Source organism: Lycorma delicatula, chromosome 2, assembly GCF_047948215.1.
Source record: "Lycorma delicatula isolate Av1 chromosome 2, ASM4794821v1, whole genome shotgun sequence".
Taxonomy (NCBI): Eukaryota; Metazoa; Arthropoda; class Insecta; order Hemiptera; family Fulgoridae; genus Lycorma; species Lycorma delicatula.
The window spans coordinates 27,754,807-27,777,326 of NC_134456.1; the positions used below are offsets into that span (position 1 = coordinate 27,754,807).

The following is a 22,520-nucleotide window of genomic DNA, read 5'->3' on the forward strand; positions in this document are numbered from 1 at the left end:
AGGAGTGGAAGTGAGACAAAGATATCGTAGGGGAATAGAAGAGAATGAAGCGTGTCCGATGTTATCTCTAGCCTCTTGCAAGAGATAATTGAATTGAATTCACTCTTCAGGTAGTGCAACTATCAAACTCCCTCTTATAAAATTTATCCCTCCCACATAACCCTAGCTATTAAAACGATCTTTACCCATTAGTTCTTATTATAAAATAAATAAAAAAAATCAATAGACTTTTCAGCTTTTATTCTTGTGCATACAACTAGACTAGTTAATCCAATTATGTCTAATTGTTTGAAATAAAATAATAGGTATTAATTTAATCGATTTGTATAGAATATAAAGGGTTAACTTTTTAATTCTCAGTAGTTTTTATAAAATAATTAAACCTATCAGCACTATTAGTGATTGTTTTACTTATCAATCTAATCTACTACATAAAAAAAGAAGTTAAAAAATTATCCAAAAACAGAAAAACAAAAATTGTAATGTATAAAGTAACATTTACACTTGTTTGGATTCAGTTGCTAGTAAATCTTTGCTAATAATTTGCATATTACCTATTTAACAAAGCTATTTTAGCCAAACATAAAATAGTGTGTTTTTCGAAATCAGTCTTTTGTCTTTTCCCCCAGATTTTTGAAAACTACTAAAAATACAATTCTTGGACTTATTTTTTTTCAGTTTTTCAAGTGAGATTTTATGTAAAACCACTAACTCACCCCTTAATTTGGGTCAATAGAATTACAGTTATTTTTAACGAAGGCGCAGAAATGAGGGCGAAATCTTTCGCCAGCAACACTTCCTAATGAAGCGTTTACGAACCTGTATTTATATGAACTTCTACATTTTCACTAGTGGAATATGATCTGAAAGTTGTTACATTCCTTGTGAATCACTCTGACTATTAATTAAAAATTTTTTTAGCTATAAATTATCTGGTGTTTATTATGACAAAATGAACTATTTTAGAATAACTTTGCAACATTTTTAATAAATGTATTTTTCAAAAATGGTTTGTAACATTTTCATAAATTGTATAATTTATTTTTGTATAGTATACTTTCACGTAAATTTATAACACTTGCTAGCAATTTTAACATACTTAACGAATGAAGTTTTTTATTTCATTAATAAATAAAAAATCATTATTTACAAATTAATTTTTTATATCTTTGTCATCGGTCTTCATAGAATGTTGATAGAAGCAACCGTATATTAATATAATGTTAAATTTTTATTAAGATAATTCGTTTCCTTTAAATTATCGAAACTGATTTAAAATTATTACCACACGAAGCAGTCTGACTACACTCATCTGTATCAATCAGACTCTGTGTGTAATACCGAAAAGAGATTTCGGATCATTGAAACGTACATCTTAATCATATCTATATAGGAAAACAAAAAAATTAAGTCCTAGTCAACATAGTTAAAACGAATTAAAACGAAGAGGACTAGTAACATTGCTATTAGCGGCCCTATATTGCAAGCTAAGGCAAACGATTTTCCTGAAAAATTCGGAAATTAAATTATTTCTGAAATTCGGAAATTTCTGAAATATTTAAATTATTGTTATTATTTTTAATAATTATTATTACTGTAATACAATACCCTGTGTAGATGGCATATTAAAGTAGTACCACTAAGCTACCTAAACATCGGTTATTGTGACTAGCGGTTATAATGACCTAAAATCGACGGTCCCTTGGAGGTCACTATAAACGATGTTAATGTATATAAAAGAACTCGTTGTGAGTGATTCATAATCAACGCCCAGCTAAACCTACTGAAGATAAATTGATAAAAATTTTTATACACATTCTTCTTACGGTGTAAGTGTACACTAAGAAAGGATTTTTTTTGAAATTCCAAGTTTAATGGGTTAAAACGGAGTAACAATGAAATTTACTATTTTTTAAATTTTTCGGTAACAAATAAAGATATCAACTTCATTTCTAGTGTGTATCTTTATGTGAACATCTCAAAAGCAATTTCTAGGATTTTTGAAATCCCGAGATTAAAGGATTAAAATGGATTTTTGAAACCGGGTTACTTTTTTAATTCCTCAGTAACAAACGAATATATCAACTTGATTATTGGTGTGTTTATGTAAAAATAAATTTCTAGATTTTTGAAATTTCACCTTGAAACTGGAGAAAAAGATAACAAATATTGAACAATGGTTGCAAATTTTCCCCTTTTCCGACTAAAATAAACAAGATATTCACTCGATTTGGGCTTGAAATTACTTTTCAGATAAATATCTAAAAACTATTCCGGTTTTTTTTCAATTTTTAAATGTTAAGGGTAAAAAATAAATTGTTTTTTGCATTTTTACCGTTTTGGGCTGTCACTATTAAATCAATTTTATGAGGTTTGGTGATCTTGTGATCGTAATTTACGTTTAAAATTCTGATTATATTATTTTTGATTATATATTTTGCAGTAAAGCTGCGACGGGAAATCTAAAGACCAATTAGTGAATCTTGTACTGAACAAACTGTTGCTCTGAAGAAATTACAACATACTGGTATTCTTTATAAATTGAACAGGCTTTAATTTTTATTTATAATTTTTTTCCTCATAAACATGAGTATAATGAACTCAGGGGCGTACAGGGGGCAGAACCCTACCAAATATCGCCGGCGAAGCCGCGACGGGGATGTTAGTGTATACATAAATTCATAGCTTTTAAGAAAGTCTATTTTTATAGGTTAAACGATTACAAGACACTCCTCTTATTTACCGTTATTGTCCTATTGTCCGTGTTTAGTAATTCATTATACAGCGAACGAAGGTTACCGTAAACTCTTTTTTACGGGTGATTATAAATCAAATTATGAATTTTACGGTTAAATAGAAAATAATCTTTTCTTTTCACTGATACATAAAAATCAAATAATTATTTTTTAATGTCTTATAATTAAGGAGTGTAATTTTTTATCTAAAATCCGTCAGATGGCACGAATTTTTTGACTAAATACAACTGAATACTTTTTACTAATGTATGAAGAATAATAATATTTTTAATTTGTTACAAAAACTATGTATTAAGTAATTTCTTATAAAATTTATTAAAAATATACCCGTTACGTCTAATAATATAAATTAGCTATCAGTTATTTTTGATTTACCAACTTGAAACGAGAAACATCAATAAAATTCTAAAACTGCCCAGGCATTTTCAAAAGTAAAAATATTTCATGACAGGCTTACAAAGGAAATTTAAAATGTTATATTAATTTTCTTGTTACAAGTCTTTATAATAAGCCCAATATACAGTTTCACTTCAGCTTGCCAAGCTTACCAAAATGTAGGTAATACCCTTACAAATGGAATCATCATCCTGTTGACAGTAGCTGGTTGTTTTATGAACGTCATTACTCTCAGAGAAATCAACGTTGACAAATATCCGATTAAATATTTTATGAGGGGTCAATATATTAATATATTGTATGCGGGTATAAATATTTTGTCAAAGTTGAAAAATATCTTAGTGCTTCGAACTTTTATAATGGGAACTATTCCACTCTATGAAAATCGAACTTCAGAATTTAAATATCTCAGAAATTTCTCAATATTTGAGATATTTATTCTTAACTTCACCGCAGATAATAAGCCCCTTTTAGGCATTGTATTACGAAGCCGCTTGCTCTTTTTTACGCTGACAGCTAAAGAAATATTGGAACAAATAGTGTAAAGCAAAAAATTAATGATCCCTCTATTAGAAATACCGTAAAACTATATAGCTTATTTAAACTCTTCATAATCTATTAAAAGCGTTCTTCATTAAGAATATTTTTAAAGTAAAAATTTTATGTTTTTGGTAGAGATCGATAAAAGAGTTACATTTATAAATTCTTTGTTTATTCAGTAAATCATAAAAAATTTACTTTCATTTATCATAGATATTTCTGTTCATTTCATATAAAAAAGATTTTATTTTTTTTATCATCATCTTTTCCACATCTGAATTAATTTATTTTTCAAATCTGAATTAATTTTCTCTTTATATTTCTTATTTATTACATTTTATATGTAAATAATTAGATAGTTATATCACAAAAAATTTACTTCTGCAGAAAAAATATATTTGTTCAACTAAATTAGCGTGTACTAACCGTATAGTGTAATTTAAAATCCGACTTGAACGATACTTTGGATTAATATTTTTCTATCGAAATTATATTTATTTTTTACGCAAAACCTTCCTGTACAGCTAAGTCGCACAATGTCTACATATATACGCACTTACCTTAGTAAGTAAAAAAAAATAAGTGTATGCTTAAATTTAGAGTATTCATAAATAAAATACTAAATCCTACAAACTTTGAAGAATTTCTTGCTATTCAATTGTTCATCATTGGAATTTGCTTATTGAGATATTCGATGATATAAATTTGATCAAAAATCTTTTTAAAAAAATGTGGGTACATTTGACAGAAAATGGTCGATTTGTTGAAAGTAATAATTGGTAATGTTCTTACATATGTATATATATATATATATATACAGAGTGTCCCATATAAAACGCAACCCATCAATCACTCATCCATGAAATTTCAAAAGTCAAGCTTACTCCCCTACTCGTTACTGAAATGGAATCGTCCAACATCTGAACATCGCGGCGACGCAGTTGAACACTACCGATAGTAACAACAATGCAATCATAACGTTCAGTGTATTGCTAGAGACAAGATGGTGTTTTCGCTAGATGAACGTGTTTTCATTGTCGAGTCGTACTTCAGTACGAAATCAGTGGTTGCAGTCCAAGATTTGTTTCGCCATGAGAACCCAGATAAACCAGCTCCTAACAAAACATCAGTGTTAAAATTAGTCGCAAAATTTAGAGAGACCGGATCTGTTAATCACAAGGAACACAAAATATCTGCGTCAGTGTTGAATACAGATACAGTCGCTGAAATCAAAGACCGATTACTCGCCTCGCCAAATAAATCGATCAGACGTTTGTCTGCTGAAATTAATTTGTCTAAATCGACTGTTCATCGGGCGACCAAACGATTACAATTACGACCTTATCGCATTCAAATGGTTCATGGACTTCTTGAGCCCGACAAAGAAAAACGGCTACAATATTGTCAACGGTCCCTTCAATTTCTGCGTGAGGGAATTAATGTTATGGATTCGTTATTTTTCACAGATGAAGCACGGTTTCATTCGGATGGCTACGTAAACAGCCAAAACAGTAGAATTTGGAGCTCTGAAAATCCCCACGTTTATCACGAAAAACAATTACACCCGCAGAAGTCGGGCGTGTGGTGCGCGATATCGCGGAAGAAAATAATCAGTCCTATATTTTTCGAGTACACCATTAATGCAGAACGCTATCAGAATCTTTTATTTCGGTTCATCGCACTCTTGGAAGAGCAAGACAGACACTGCTGGTTACAACATGACGGTGCGACATCGCACTACGCTTCTGATTTCGTCGAGGAATTCTTTGGTAATCGTGTTATCGGTCGAGGCTTGTGGCCTCCAAGATCTCCAGATTTGACTGCGGCGGATTTTTTTCTACGGGGTTACCTCAAAGAAAAAGCCTACAGCAACAAACCACGAACACTTGAACGATTGAAAGTCAATATTGAACAAGCTGTATTAAATATCCAGCCTCAAACTTTGAAAAAAGTTGCAAGAAACGCTGTAAAAAAAATTGAAGCTTGTATTCAAGAAGATGGCGTCCACTTCCAACATTTACTCTAAATGTAAGGTAATGGATGGTAATAATAAAAAATTACATTTACATTTACACATGCCTTTTTATTATTTCAATACCTACCAATGTAAGGTTCGGTTGCGTTTTATATGGGACACTCTGTATATCCAAACATATATCATATTCACATTATGACTGTTGGTACAGATATTATTAACAGCGATTCATGAATTTTCAGCAGGGTATAATTTAAAGGTTCTATTAAATAAATTCAAAAGGATAATAAATTCGAATTTATAAAAAAAAAAAATAATAATTTCCCGGTTCTTTAGTTATTTTTTGTGTTGATTTAAAACTAAATCTTGCATTTACTTCAAAATTGTACTTCATAATTTCAGGATAAGAAAATTATTTTCTAAAAGTCAAAAGAAATAGAACAAAACCAGGTAAATTTTTTCCCCTAAAAGTCCAAATGTTGATGACTATTTTGAAAAATTAAACAATTTTGAAAAAATAGTTCATAGAAAAAGACTAAGTTATTAATTTATTTCGTCAAATTTTTAATGAAGTTATTTAGGTTCTTTGGTGATTGAGTTTCAATTGACCACACCTCTCAGGAACGGTCGACTTGAGTCTGTAAAAGACTACACTTCATTCACCGAATTCATCCTGTAAAGTAATATCTTACCGTGATTCTGGAGGCTAAACATAAAAGAAAGGTCTTCTCATGTTACATGTGTTTAAAATTGCCATCTGAAATCTGTCAAAACATCTGTTTAAAATTAATTTTATCTGATAAAGTGTAAATTTTATTAGGTCAATAAATTCTTGAATCTTAATTTCTAAAACTATCATTGGAATAATTTTTTTATGTGATTGTAAAAGTTTTCTGCCCGCATATACGAATTTTTTTATAATGTTTAATCTATAATTTAATTAATTACAGATATTTGTTAGGTAACTGTCACTTAAGAATATTCTTTTGATTTAACAGTTCAACAATTCTATCTTTAGTTAAAAATTCTTATTTTAGACATCAATTTTTCTATTCAAAGATTTGTAAAAAAGGACATTTCAACTCAGCATGTTGTATTGTATACATGTGAGGTATACATAAGCAAACTGACAAGGTTGAAGATTAAAAAAGTATAAGGTTTAAGCAATCAGGTTGTAGGCAATCTGAAGAAACTAGTTGTTTAAAAAAAATTACAAGAATAACAAGCATACCAAGCCAGGATTACTAATAAATGTGAAAAGGGGAGTAATTTTTAGCTGCCTAATTTCTGAACTAAATACTCGTATATTAAACACACCGTAATTCAGGATAAGTTCAGTCCTTTTAAAGACGATCTGTTAAACATAGTGAATGTCTGAATTATTAATATCATTACTCTTAGAGAGAGTAATATTCTGACAAGTTCAAAGCATGAGTAGTATTCAGTCAAATGTATTTGACTGCGACATACAATAAGCCGAAAATTATGACCAATTGTTATTGTAGAATACAATGTGCTATACCCATTGCTTCCATTCGGTACGGTTTTTAAAATCTGTAAATTATTTGTATTTGGTATTAAATAACAATGTTTATAACTTGTATGTAAAGATATTAAATAAATTCTATTAATTATTATTATTATTATTATTAATTACAATAAGGAAGTAGGTAAATGATAATGTGTATGACTTTAATGTAAAGGAAAGGTACGATTCTGTATTTAAAGGATACTAGTCTGTATTGTTGACAATTTCCCCACAAATCAAATACATTGCAAATAATTCCCAATTATATGTTATATCATATTCCCAATATGTTATATTCACGCTAAATTTTCAAAGAAAAGGCTATAAATAAATTTATAATTTTTTTTTTTTATTAGAGAATTTTTCAAAGGTTTGTGCTATTTAACAAGAAAAAAATCAAACATTAAAGTACTGTAATAAAATTTCAAATATGAAATTTTTTTTGATATCTACGTAGTTAAATATATTGATATACGATATTTTTAAAGTTAAAATTATTCCAAAGGGTTACATTTTAATATTCTTATGTCGTTTTTACATATTTCATGAAAATAAAATAAAATAATTTTCCTCTGATAAAATCCTTCGCATAGAGCATATTTTTATATTTTTAGAATTACTTTTTTTTAACTTTTCACAGCGTAAAATAAAAGTTTATATGAACTTTTTGTGCTCGATACAGGCTATTAATTAAATGCTACAAAGTAAACTTTACGACTTCAGCATAAGTTTGTCATATGTGAATATGAAAACCGAATGCTTATTTCATATTATTATCTCTTTTCATTCTCTGTAAACATCAAAAGCTACAATAAATTACTCGACATATTTCTCAATAAAATAAATTCTCGCCTTTGAAGTACTCTTGTCTCTAATTAACAAGGAGTAATCTCCAAGCAAATATTCTCAACGCTCTTCTACACTCGTTAGCTGAACGATAAGCCCTCAAAGAAACCAAACATCGCGTTGCCTTTTATTAATGTTTCAACGATGAGTCAGCTACTCCTAAAACATATCTGTGCAGTTCAGCGTTTTGATTATACAGAAAGATCGTAACGCTACTGAAGGAGTGATCGTTTGTTTGATTATTCGACTTATTTTTGTTTCTCTGCGGTAAAGTCTAAAAGAATGTTTGAAAATCTTTATGCACAATAAATTTCCTTTTTCATAATTTTACTTTTGAAATAAATTGACACTCTTAAGAAAATGTTGGTCCTGTTTGTAAGAAACTTTTATATGAAAAATTATTGTGAATCTGATCTAGGTTAAAAAAATAGTTTAATAAATATTCATTACAACAATAAATGTATCAAAAGTACATGATCTTTAAGGATTTCTTATGGTTCTTTGTTCGTAATTAAAAATTGTCATGAATCTGTTATGTTTTTAATCACTTATAGAATGATATTTTGAACGTATGAATGCAAAATGTTACTAAATGATTAATTAACATCCGATTCTACTATTTTCTAACAATTACAGTATGGAGAAAAAAATTCAATATTAAAATTAAATCGGCTACTTGCGTATAGGCTTATTTAACAAAATCTTCTTTTTTTGCCACTCCCAGAGCGTCCGGTACAGCCTTAAAGCATTACCTCAATCGCTCCGGAGTGTTGTGGCAGCAGATTGCCCCACCCTGACTTGGCCCCCTCAGAGGCTCTCATCGGGGTCTTTCCTGGATCATAGGTACAGCCGGACTTCCGCTTCTGGATAGCCGAGATAACTCTCCCCAGGAGAGCTGCCTTTCCCGACCCTAACCTATTAGGTTCCAGGCATGCATTTCGCACGCCCTTTGCCTCAACACGCCCTCTCATAGCATCAGGGTCCTCCCTGCTATCATCGGAAGCACCTCGATTTCCCCGCTCTTGTGTGCGTGCGAGCCAAGGTGTTCTAGGCAAGGAAGCTGCCTACCTGGCCCTAGACGTCGCCACGTTTCGTTCCGACTTTCTTTATTTTTTGAAGTCACAAACAAATACATCAAATATAAAACAAGACAAAAAACAACGTAATAACTTGAACAATTACAATTCAGAATGTCCTAATTAATAAGAACCTTAATCTAATAACTAAGCTTATTACGCTTAAGGCCGCGTGCAGCTCCAACCTTGGTAGAATGGGTATCCCTATTCCAGAACTGCTTTGTTCTTTCCAACATATGACTCTACGCCCCAGAGTGCTTCTTTCCTGCTTTTAGTCTGCAGTATTTGTTAGGCCAGTAACGCAACTTCAGTCCACTGCCTCCGACTCTGGAGCATGTATCTGACCAAAGTGTCTGGAGTCAACCAGCTAAGTCCCTTCAGCCATTTGACCCCCTCCCATCTTCTACATTGAAAGAATACATGCTTCGCTGTATTCGCTTCTTCGCAATAGATACAGGTCGGAGTGTCCTGTATTACTTCTCCAAATTCCCTTCGAAGCCAGGGTTTGAGGCACGGTATGAGCCTCTTCGTCCAGGCACCGTTCGTTGACGCCTCCCGTTGCGTTGTCGTCTGGCCTCCGCCTTTGCAGTTCCAACAAACACTCTTTTCATCTCCAGCGCCCGGAGATGGATTGGTAGTACTCCAGCTATCAACTCCGCCGCTACTCCCGATATGATTCTATACGCAGAGATAATCCTTACATTGGCCCTTATATTTAACAGAATCTTACTTTTTTAAAGTCGTAATATGTTTAAATTTATGAAGAGGAAAAGAGAAAAATATAATAATTTTCATCTGAAGAAACATGAAATTTCTTTACGATTGATAAAAACTCCTTAGAAATTGTAACTTTACATATTAAACTAACAAAAGAATGTTTTACTCCAACTAAACTTAAAATAATATTAATTCATGAATTAAAACACATTTATTTATATTCTTATGATTGTTTCCGGAATTCTCCAGATATCCCATGCAGCTCTCTGGATTCGGGTCATGTAGGCAGTCGTTTGACTTGTAGTCTTGCACACTTAGGCCGACCAAACATGAAACATGTGGTTAATTGAGACCCAACCACCAAAAATCACCGGGATCCACGATCTAATATTCAAAATTCGAATAAAAGCAACTATCTCCATTTGGATTAGAACCCGAGAATTATCGACTTCGAAATAAGCTGATTTACGACGACGAGTTTTACCATTATGCCAACCCGGCGGTTTATTGAAATTTATAAAATAAAATATAAATGTTTAAATTTGTTTTTTTCTTCTCCCCGGGCCGGATCCTGCAGTTAGTATTACACAGCCCAGGGGAGTGTCCTTTACTCTAACGGGCCTCCACGTCTCGGCCCGCCGGTCGGATCTCACTTTTTGCCCCCCCCCCAAACCGCCAGCGTAGGATCCACCACGCCCGGCTATGCCGTCCCTGGGTCCCCACTCCGGGAGCCGAGACTCGGTCTTTATGCCAGTCCCTAACGGTGTTCGGCAAGTTTTGGTTCCACCTCGCAGCTGATGATCTGTGCGTTTGTGGGGAGGTCCAGTCAAATGAACACCTGATGTTTGACTGCCCTGCTCTAGGTGAGGCCAGAGACCGAGCCACTCTGGAATTTAGAGGACAAGGTGAAAATTGGCCACACAAGCGTCCAGTCAAAGTGGCGAGAGCACCATTTTCGGACCGTGTGGTAGTTTCTAGATGCGGTTGCTTTGTTCAACAAGCATCCGTAGTTTGCTTAAGGGAAAGACTCTTACCGCATTGTCGTGGGAAGCTAACCCTGAGTATGGTTGACCACCAATCAGTTATTATGGCTCTAAGAGCTATAAAACGGTGGACAGGTACTTGCTGGCATTCAGCGACCTGGGCGTGGCAGCGAATTGCTGACTAGACGAAATAAATTTTATTATGAATGTAATATGTATTTTTAGTAGTTGACGGGGTGCGTAAACCCATTTTAGCAAATATATGACGAATGAGCGGTTGGGACACGTAAGCCGATTGTGTATGGCACGACGCTTCGTCCGCTCACGCTGTTAGTAAAGCTCTAGGAGATATGTTAGGATATTGGTCGCTAAACTGTTCGAAGCTCAGTAGTCGTTTGTGGTACAAACGTTCGGTCTTATGCTTTAGAGGGACCGATTGGGGTGGAAACGAGAGAAATGCCAAGCAAACCAATTATGCCAATGCCTCTAACGGGGAAACCCCGAGTGGAGCATCCCCGCCGGGACTCGGTCTTTATTGCTCGTAGGTGCGAGATTTTAGTGGGAAATGCCCTTTTGAAATAAATTTATTATTATTAGATATACCTTACATTACGGCGAATTCATAAAATAAAAATGAGGTAATATTTCCATTAAAACTTTTTCAAAGATTTTTTTAAATATAATTTAAATTTAAAAATCTTATTTCTTTGTTGATAATCAATCTTATATTTTTAGTTCACTAAAATTTGCACAGTAAGTTGCAGAGTGCTTTTATTTTCATAATAGTTGAATACTTAACTGTATGTTTTAAAATTAGGTCTAAATTAAAGATTTATGTAACCCTTTTTTTAAAAATTAACAAGAGAAGTTTTAACATTCTTGGATAATAACTGTTGACATTTTCTCAGCCACGGTTTTCCACTTTTGAGAATTCAAACTACATAAAATGTGTGTGTGTGTATGTATGTATGTATATATATATATATATACATTTATATAAATTTGCCAAGGTCGGAAAATAATTATTTGCCGGCCTTCGTGGCGCGAGTGGTAGCATCTCTGCCTTTCATCCGGAGGTCTCGGGTTCGAATCCCGGTCAAGCAGGGCATTTTTCATACGCAACATTTCCATATCCCACGCACAAGGTTCAAGCTTATGTGGCAATATCATCGAGCCAAAAAAAAGGACCATTCTTCATATAGGTTTTCTTTTTGGTTGAAAACAAATTTCAGTTACCTATTTATCAGCTACTTTATAATTTTTCTAACATACAATTTTATTATAAATATTTTCCATAGATCAGCCGATGCAGGCACCTAAAAAAAATTATTTTTTTGCGGAAATTTGAGGTTTATACCTGCCATATTTAATCTAAACTATGTTTTATAAAGAAAGATATATTTGATAAATGATCTTAACATAAAATGCTGTAAGAATAATTACGATGAAATCTGATTATAATAGCTCTTATTAGTTTTGAGATATCAGAAAATAAAATTACAAAAATACAAAAATCCATGAAAGGAATAAAACTAAGAAAAACATTTGTATAAACGTTTTTTTTTTACTTTATTCCAATGGCATCAGATTACATTCTATCATACACTAATATTTATTACGTTATAGTTAACAACTTAAATATTATTCAATTTATCATTCAGTAATTTAGCAAACATTTACAAAATAACAGATACATTGTAACAGTATTTTAAAATTAAATAACTAGTATTTTAAAATTAAATAACTAGTATTTTAAAATTAAATACTGTTGAAGATCATCTGATATTTATTTGAAGCAATACAAGAGAATTGGAAGGTTACTTTCTTTAATAAATATTATAGTTTCTGATAAATAATTAATTTTGCTTGAAAAAAATATCATTTTAGCGTATGAAAAATGCCAATTCTGACCCGGATTCGAACTCGGGACCTCCGGATGAAAAGCCGAGTCGCTACCATTCTTCCAAGCAGATGGTGTTATACCTTAATCATTTCAGTGATTACTGATGAAATTTATTATAGTGGTTATTAGTATATTTATTCTGTTTAATTTAAAAGAAATATTTTTTTTAGAAAATACCGCTATAAAAAATTCTTTTCATTTAAATTCACTATCAATTAAAATGGAATCTGCTGTAATAAACGGTAGCTTACGAATGACAGTAGTCGGTCTAGAAAAAAACAGAGAAGTAAATCTTTGAAATAAAGAATTTTTCATATTTCCACTTAAGATAATTAAACGAATTTCTCAGTGTTTTTGTAGAATTATTTATTTTATTTCAAAACATGTTTGGCTTGTTAATTTTAGGCTAACATACATTTAATGCTATTTTAATTTATTTTGGGAATTAACACGTGCAGACAACTTTATGAAAAATTTAGTGAAAAAGGTGTTTGTACATAGAAATCATTAAGTTTTTATGTTTAAATTAATTTAATGAATGTATTAATTTAATTAAAACAATTAGTAATGGTCCCAAAGCCAGGTAAACCTCCTCATGATATTACTCAGACAGACCTATAAGTTTTCTACGGATACTATCCAAGTTGTTTGAAAAACTGTTCCCCGGAGGTGTTGACCTATCTTGGCGTTAGAGGAGATTATACCACTTCATCAATTTGGCTTCAGGAATGGGTACTCTACCAATAAACAGACTCATAGAGTTGCTACCATCATAACCAGATGCTTCAGGAAAATTGCTGATCATCAGCGTTTTGAATGTTCAGCAGGCCTTAGATAAGGTCTGGCTGACTGGTCAGTTATTTTACTAGTCCTACGGATTTACCTTGATGGGCGCTTTTTCCAGGTTAAGTTTAATCAGAAATTATCTGGGTTATTTGATACGAAATGGGAAGTTCCTCAGGGCTCTGTTCTGGGACCTGTTCTGTATTTGACTTTCACATCAGACCTTCCTGCTCGGGATTGCGTCACTGTCTCGTCGTTTGCAGACGACTCGGCAATCTTAGCTGATAATGAAAATCTGAACAGAGTCTCTCCTAAACTGCGATTAGAGTTAGAGAAATAGGCGCATGACTTACAAAATGAAAGTTGAAGGTCAATCAGAACAAATCGAGCCATGTAACATTTACAATGAGAAAGGGTAATTGTCCATGAGTCCACCTAATTGGCGTTTTACTCCCTCATACGGATCGCGTACAATACCTGCAACTACACTTGATTTGTAGCCTGACATGGAAGGAGCACATTGTAGAAAAAAGAAAACATCTTAACGTTATGTATAGGAAACTAAACTGGTTGCTGGACAGAGAATCACAGTTATAGTTATCTAATAAAGTGTTAATCAACAGAGTAATTTTTAAACTCTCTGGACATATGGGATCGAGCTCTGGGGAACGACGAGTTACAGAAATATTAAAATAATTCAAAGGTTCCAAAATAAATTGGTGATGACTATAACAGAGCGCTGCGGTTTGCTAGACGTAGAGAAATTTATGATTATCTAGCAAGACAATCTGTTTACGAAGAAATCCAAAAATTTATCTCGCAATACAAAGAGAGGTTAGACAAACATGTAAATTATATGGGAAAAAATCTATTGGACTACAGCAATGACATCAGGCGACTAAAACTTCTCCATCTGTTGGACTTCGGAGATGTAACCAGAAGAGTGACCGGGAGAAGGAACCTAGCCAGCGCTAACACTAGATGAGTGTATCACTGTGCAGTGAACATCACTTTGATAATGTACAAATTACAGCTATTTCTATTATCGACAAATATTTGTTTTATTTATGATATTGTCATTGATAATATTTTTATTTTTTTTATTTTCTACCTGTGATTTATTTCTCGTGCTAGGTTAAGTGTTGAACTTTACTTGAAACAATTATAGCATAATTGTTTCAATAGCATAAGTTTCAAAAAGCACTTATAGCATAAGTGCTTTTTCTATATATAAGGTGTTGAATTTTTGCATGCTTTAATGAGGGACTTCGTTGGGAATCTCTCTTCACATGATTGTCATTAAGAAAATTTACTTATGATCCCCTATGAGGTACCGATAGTAAATGATAACTGATATACAAAAAAAATTAATTAATTAATTAAATCTGATCAGAAAATTTTAATTTAGCATAAAAATACCTGTTAGACATCAAAGTTTTTTAACTACCATTGAAAGCTGAAATTGGAATGTTAAATACGTTAAGATAAGAACAGTTTAACTTATTTTTGTTCAAAAGAGTTAAATTCGATGTAAATTGAACTTATCCCATAAAACTTGTTACAGTAATATTTTAAAATCAGATAAATAGTATGGGGGAAAAACAAAAGTAAACAAACGCTCTTTCCATCTGTCAGTCCTTGTTATATAATCCATTTTTCAAATTCAGTAAATCATTTATACATCAAGTTTTTTTATTTCTTCTTTTTAACCCTTTTTCCTTCCCTTACATTAATATCCTTTCATACTTTCTTTTTATATATGTTATATATAATATTCCATACATTCATGGTCAAGGATAACTTTTATAATCTTCGTTTTTTTTACCTAAAAAAAGTGTTTTATTTACAAATTTGTTAGTAGTTAAGCAAACTGAGGTTATCAGGCTAACTGTACGGCATCAACTACTGATATCGTTTCAACCCATGTATAACAAAATATTTCTTTCCTCATTAATATTATTATATTTTTAGATCAAGAAATTAATTATATTAAATAGTCATTTATGTATCTGCCCGAGTTTATGTTAAATAACGAGGAATCTACAGAAGATTATTTTAGAATCAATTATTCATTTTAAACAAATATACTGGCTTCTAACAAATCAACGTAACCAGTTATACATTAAACATGATGGATCCTAATATATGAAAACTATTCCTTCTTGTTAAGGTTAAAAATGAAATGTTTAGAAGTATTTATCTTAAAAATGTATATACATATATATATATATATATATATATTACGTAGATTAGAATATAACTAATTTTTCATTTAAATCATAAATAATATGTTAGGTGAACGTTATTTAATAAAACACATCATATTTTGACAATACTAGAGAAATTTATTTTTAAGAAATATAATTATGAAATAAATTTAAATTTAAACATGCAAATTAATTGGCTATGTATGAAATTAATAACTTTGCAGTATCTAGTAGCGTTATTTCAAATACAGATATCAGTAGCTGATATGATAGTGTTTACAATTCTTGACAGACATAAATTAGCATGGACACAACGATAGATGTTTCCTTAAGCATGCATTGCTTTATCAATTATCATCTATAGATGACAGACACTACCAGTCTTCTGAAAATATCTTATATGGTCCAAAAACTAAAAACATTAAATTTTTCGTCTGGCTTACAGAAGTGGTAATGTACCAAAAAATTATTTTTTAATCCAATTTGATAGACAATGTTTTCAGTCGTCCCTAATCCGAAGTCTATTATCTTGATAGATGCTTCTATCACTAAATTATCTGTCATTGAATTGTCTAACGCAAAAAAAAATAGTAGTGCTTTATTTATCCAACATTTTTCTTTCTTCTAACAGGATACATTCGGTAATATCTCTTTTTTATTTATTCTTTCATTAAGTTATCCTCCCAAAATCTAAATCTTGATGTTAAATTACATGCTGTATCCTGTCCTATTTCATTCACAGCTCAGTTCTTCAATTTTATGGTATGAATCAATCAACACAATGTATACATAATTTCCTTTTTCGTATTCTTAGATTTTCCAGTTATTTTCTTCTGTTTCTTATTCTCTTACGCATCAGTATTTTTCAGATCATCCTTTCAATCTATTTATTTTTGTTAGCCTCTGGAACCACCTTTAGGTATTGCTTCAGAGGATGAGATGGATGATTTGTATCGCGTCTGAAAATTCCATGCCTAGCCGGAATTCGAACCCGGGACCTCCGGATGAAAGGCCGAGACGCAACCACTCGCGCCACTTGAGGCCGGCTCAATCTATTTACTTATGTACATTTATCTTTACCAGATCCATAATTCTGAAAACTATCATTTTTAATCCTCTTTTTCATAAAGTCCTTTTGCAGCATTATTCACTGTTCCGTTTTAAATTTCAAACAACAATTCACTGATTATTTCTTTGTTTGACCAAAATATTGTTTGTTAACAAAGTATTTTTTTACAGTCTGTTATTAGCTTGAACGATAAGAATTTGCATAAATATTATTGTTTTTAAGTTAGAATGCGTGCAAGCACATCGCTATTATAAAGTATTTTATTAACGAGATCGACAAAAAATAGTTTTAATTATAGCCTTATTATTTACCAGCGTAAGATAAAAAGTAAATATTAAAAACAAAAAAATTATGAAATGGAAATTAAAAAAAAATTCTATGTTCACAGGTATGGTTCAAAAATCGACGCGCCAAATGCAGGCAACAACTGCAACAACAGCAACAACAACAAGGAGGTGGATCTTTAGGTTCACCGGGAAAACGTGGCCCCGCACCCGGCAGCAAATCACTCAAAGCACCTCCTGGAAAATCACCCGAATTGAAAACAGAACCGTCACCGGTAGATTTGAAACCCGTATTATTGAGCAGCAGTAAAGCGTGCTCGTCACCGGCAGGAGCTACCCCGAGTCCACCGTTAACTCCGGGAAATTATCAACACGACCTCACTTCTTCCTACAATGCCTTCTGCTGGGGATCGACCGGTCAAAATCATACGCAGAACTACTCGCCCTATTATTCACCCAACGTTCATGATTATTTCCCTCCTCCGGCCGGTTCGCACCAACCGTCAAGCAATCCGAATTTTCACCATTATTATTCAAGCGGCTCATACGACGGACATTATCATCAAAGTTCACATTATACTTCGTCGTCTCACCACATGCGACTTCAGGACTGCGCTAATCAAGACTACATAACGCCCGACAAATACCATCTGGTGTAGTGAATGTACATTTACAAGACGGTAATATTCGCTTTATTATGTATTAAAACAGATATTATTCTGTGTTTCGTATCTAAATACTACTAGGACGTATACTGTTGAATAGAATAATGGTATAAAGAAACGTGAATTTATAATGCAATGTTCATTATATCTTGTGCGCACGCGCAAGCGCTCGAAGTTATATATACGCATTTTATTACATAAATCACGCCGAATGCAATATATATTTTATTTTACAGTTTCATTAAGCTGAAATAGACTTTCAGCAAAAAAATGTTTACTTATTTTCAAACAATTATTTGTATTTAAATTAATAAAATTACTATAAAATAGGATATAATTAGTTGTAGACTACGTGTAAAGTATGCGTAAACAGCTGACTTATTAATTTTTAATACAAAAAAAAATCTTTAAAAAAATTTAAAAAAAATTTAGTTTATATTAAAATAAAATTAATCTTAAAAAAAATAATAAAAAAATAATCTGGATAAAAAAAAAAATCACTTTTTTATTTTGTAACAATAACCATTAATTTATCAATAGGTTTATACATTTTTTAAAAATATAATTTAAAACGAAAATTACTGCTGAGTTTTATTATTACAAGAGAGCAATGTAGGCTTACACCGTTACTTAAAGCTGTTACTATAATTTAAAATAAAATAAGTTTATTTTACCACTGAAAGAAATGACGCATAAACAAAAAGCTTATAAATAAAATTTATTTGGGTACCCGAGAAGAAAAATCAGATAATCCTCTTCATAACCACAAACAAAAATACAACCTATAAATTTATGTTTTATTTACTATAACTTTTTTTCTCATTTTAACTATGTTGTATAGTTTATCGCAACGAATTAATAAATGAAATTAATTTAATTTTTAGCTATATTTTTAAAATTTATATTCTTATTATGTAGGGATAAAATAACATTTCACATCGATTTAAAATATATACCTTTTAGGAATACAAATCGAAGGATTTATTGTTATTATTTTATTTTAGTAAGTTAGTTAATCGAATGATTATTAATTTTTTTTTTATAAAATAAGTAATTTATTCATAATTGTATTTTGTGTTACTGCTTTTTTTAAAATGTGCTCGTGTATTGGTGTAAAATAATATTTTATAATTTGTATTTCTAAAAATATTTTATTGATATAATGGTTTAATTAACGTAACACTACATGTAACAAGCTGATGAAAGAAAAAATATCTTGCGAATTGTGATGACAGGGGTATACTTTTGGAAAATAAGAAGATTCGGCATTTCCTTTCCCACATAATAAAATTAATATTTCAAATTATTCTAAACAAGAAGTATATTAAAAAAATTAAAGACCTTATTTAATTTTTAATACAATTTTTTTCATTAAAGATCTTTTCATTTGTATATTTATATACATATAAAAACATTATAAAAGTAACTAATTGCAAACGCTGTAAATTAAGTTCCTGTACTCGACAAATATGTTTTAAACAAAACATATTTTAAAGTTTTAAAGGTTTTTTAGAAGTTTTAAAAACTTTTCTCTTTATTAAATGATCATTTTTAATGAAAGAAGTTGGTGGTATGGAGTAGATGGTGTTCAACGGAATTATCAAGGTCCATACTGGACCTTGAAGGTCCAAACGAAGTACCTGTTTTCTGTGTTTATATGAAATCAAGATGATTGAATAAATAATTGAAAAAGCTAGTAGAGATTTCCTATACGTCCTGATCACATACCTCTATCAGTTCTGATCACATTTTTTAGGAAATTAGAGGAAACAGACTGATATTAGGTCTTGCGCAAGATATTACAATATAGCGTTAAGATATTTTTATATCTAACGAAGTTTATTTATTTTTGTTCTGTTATTAATGTCTTAATTATAAGTTCAAAAACTACATAAAAATAAATAAAAATGTATACGTAGATATACAGTACGACCAGCTATAACGCGGCCATCCGGAGAAAACTGTCATACTCGCGTTATTTCGAAGGGAAAGTGATAAATGAAAAAAAAAAAAAACGCCGGCATTCTGTTTAATTTATTACTAAATACGCGTATGTAGGTAAAATAAATTTCTATATACGTACTAAAATGAGGATTTTTTTTATGTCTGATTACAGTTCTTTTTTGGCGGGGGGGGGGGACATCCTTTTATCCGCGTTATAACTGTGCTATAGTGAGGTCGTACTGTATATATATATACATATATATATATATATATATATATGTATATATATATATAAATTACTTTTAAAAATGTAAGATAATACACAAAATAAAAATTTGTTTTTAACAGTTTTTAAAAAGGAAATTAAATTTTTTAATAGAAATTAATTATCAAGAAATAGTATTTGGTATATACTGATTTACTTTTCTTTTTAATTTAAAAAAAAAGTGAAATTAATTACAAATTTATTTTAAATATTTAAATTTATTTTTGCTTTTTTTACGCTTTATAATTTTTAAGTGAATATGTCAAAGTAATATTAGCTATACAAATTTGCTGTAGTTGTTACATTATTACGTTACACAACATGTAATCTATAAGTTGACAATGTAGATATCTGTTTTTGATTGAGATTTTAGTACATGCTAATAATAACTTGGATTAGGCTAAATTAATGATTTTCTGGGCTACTAGTTATAGTGTATGTCATTAAAATGTGGATGATCTATTGAAGATTTATTATTATTTGATTACAACAGAGAAGTTAATATTATTGTTATTATTTCTCAAACATTAAAAGTTATGAATTGAAATTATCTCTCTGTATATAATACACTAAGGAAAGAATACAGTTGTGAACCAATCATAAGGCACCATCAACAAAATACTTCTATAAATGTGATATTGCTAAATAAGGAATTACCACCCGGGTTGCATAAAATAGAATTAAGACGAAAAAGAAAGTGAATAATATTTAGAATACAAAAAGTTAGTCAAAATTCAATTTGTTTCACTGGCTCATTGATGCGTTCAATCGCCACACTATATGTATATTTGAATAATTTAAATCTGTATTTTTCATATTGGGAAATTTTCGCATAGCTCTGGTTGTATTTATTTCTTAATCTATTTTTTTTAATATTACTGAAAAAATATATTAATATATTTATTTTCTTATTAATATGATTTTTTTTATTGTTGTACATTAAATATTAAATAGTTTTGCTCAATCCATAACAGATATTTAAACATTAATAATTGTAAAAATCGGTTTTTGTAGCCGAATATATATATTTTTAATTATGTAATAGTATTTTATAGATTAACACAATTTATAAAAATGTTTTCTAAGTTTCAAACAATTTTACTACGTAATTGTAAAATAATTTATAATATTTATTAAAAGTGGAAAAATGAAGTGAATAATAATATTAATAAATTATATTGAAAAATTATAAGTTAATTATAGTATATGAATAAGTGTAGTTATGTTAATTAATAGTTTTATTTATTCATTAATTAAGTTTCTTTTTGTGGTTATAGCTTAGTAGATAAAGAAAAAACTCAAATGAAAAGTAACAATGAAAGTAAAAGGCCTAAGTATGATTTATGTACAAAAGAGTTTATTGAAAATTAGATGCGTAAGAAATATAGTCTTACTTATTTACAACGACTATCTGAAGGTAAAAATTATTGTTCATTTATTAAGAAAAAATAATTTAATTACATTTCCTGCTCTAAGAATAATTTAAATAGCTATAAAAAAAAAACAAAAGAGGCCTACACCAGAAAGAAAAGGTTGATGTACTTAAGGAAAATCGTAAATTTTCTTATAGGATTCCGAATTTTTAGATGTTTTTATGATATATATATATATATATAAAATTACGTCTATTCTCTAAAATATTTGCCTGATAGCGGCAAATATTGACTCGAATATTATTTCTTAGACGGGGATACTGAAATGTAGAATGCACACGAAAATGTATTAATTTTTCTATCTACCCTATCGCCACACTAAATTTCTTGAAGAGATGGAAGCTTTATAACTCAATAATAATGGTAGAAAATCAAGGGGAATTTAAAATTATTCGTAATTAGTTTTCTATTAACCACAATAGAATTATATATCTGTAATTTATGTTTTAAAATTTATGGAGAAAAACTAAAGAACGTGGATTGAAAACTAATCCTTATAATAAAATATTATAAATTAATACTCTTCATTATTTTTTCCTCACCCTACCCCTCGGGCCGGATCCACAACAAAGCAAAGCACAGCCTGAGCTGTGCTTTGCTTTATTTGCTTTGCAACAGTTTGCTTTGGGGGTTTCCCGACCTCCGGTCATAAGTCTAGCCCGACAGGTCAGCCCGCCGGTTAGATCTTTTCATTGCCTTCCTCTAACCCCTAGGGTATGGTATTCAAGCCTTACTATATCGTTCTTAGACTCCAACGCAGAAGCCGGGACTCGGTCTTGATGCCAATGCCTCTAGTGAGAGCATTCTGTACAGGGCACTCACACCGGGTCTCGGTTTTTTCGCGAAGGGATGAGAGAGTTCCAGTATCCAATCACTGTCGCCCATCCATGCAAGCACAGACGAACGGCAGCTCCGCAGAGGGCTGTCCCTCAACCCCTCGTAGCCTCATGTTCCCGGCTTTGTGGTGGAGTATCCGCGTCACAAAGTCAGTTACCGCACGAAAACTCTCTCTGCCCCTGATAACATACGGTATATGATTATGTCAACTGTAAGGGGCCCAGTCATCAACTCACAGGAGCGACGTTCAGTAACCCACGTCTGGCAGTCGAACACGACGTGTTCCGGTGTGTCGAGCTCTCCGCAAGAAAGG

General features: G+C 31.1%; 1 protein-coding gene across 1 annotated transcript in view; it reads left to right on the forward strand.

The window, feature by feature from the left end:
* The window catches only part of LOC142319854 (uncharacterized), a 56,946-nt gene extending 39,224 nt beyond the window's left edge, over positions 1–17,722 (forward strand). Inside the window, exon 3 of the mRNA XM_075357527.1 lies at positions 17,168–17,722. Within this exon, the coding sequence (XP_075213642.1) occupies positions 17,168–17,722 (555 nt within the window). The remainder of the gene's footprint in view (positions 1–17,167) is intronic.
* Positions 17,723–22,520: the final 4,798 nt, after the last annotated feature.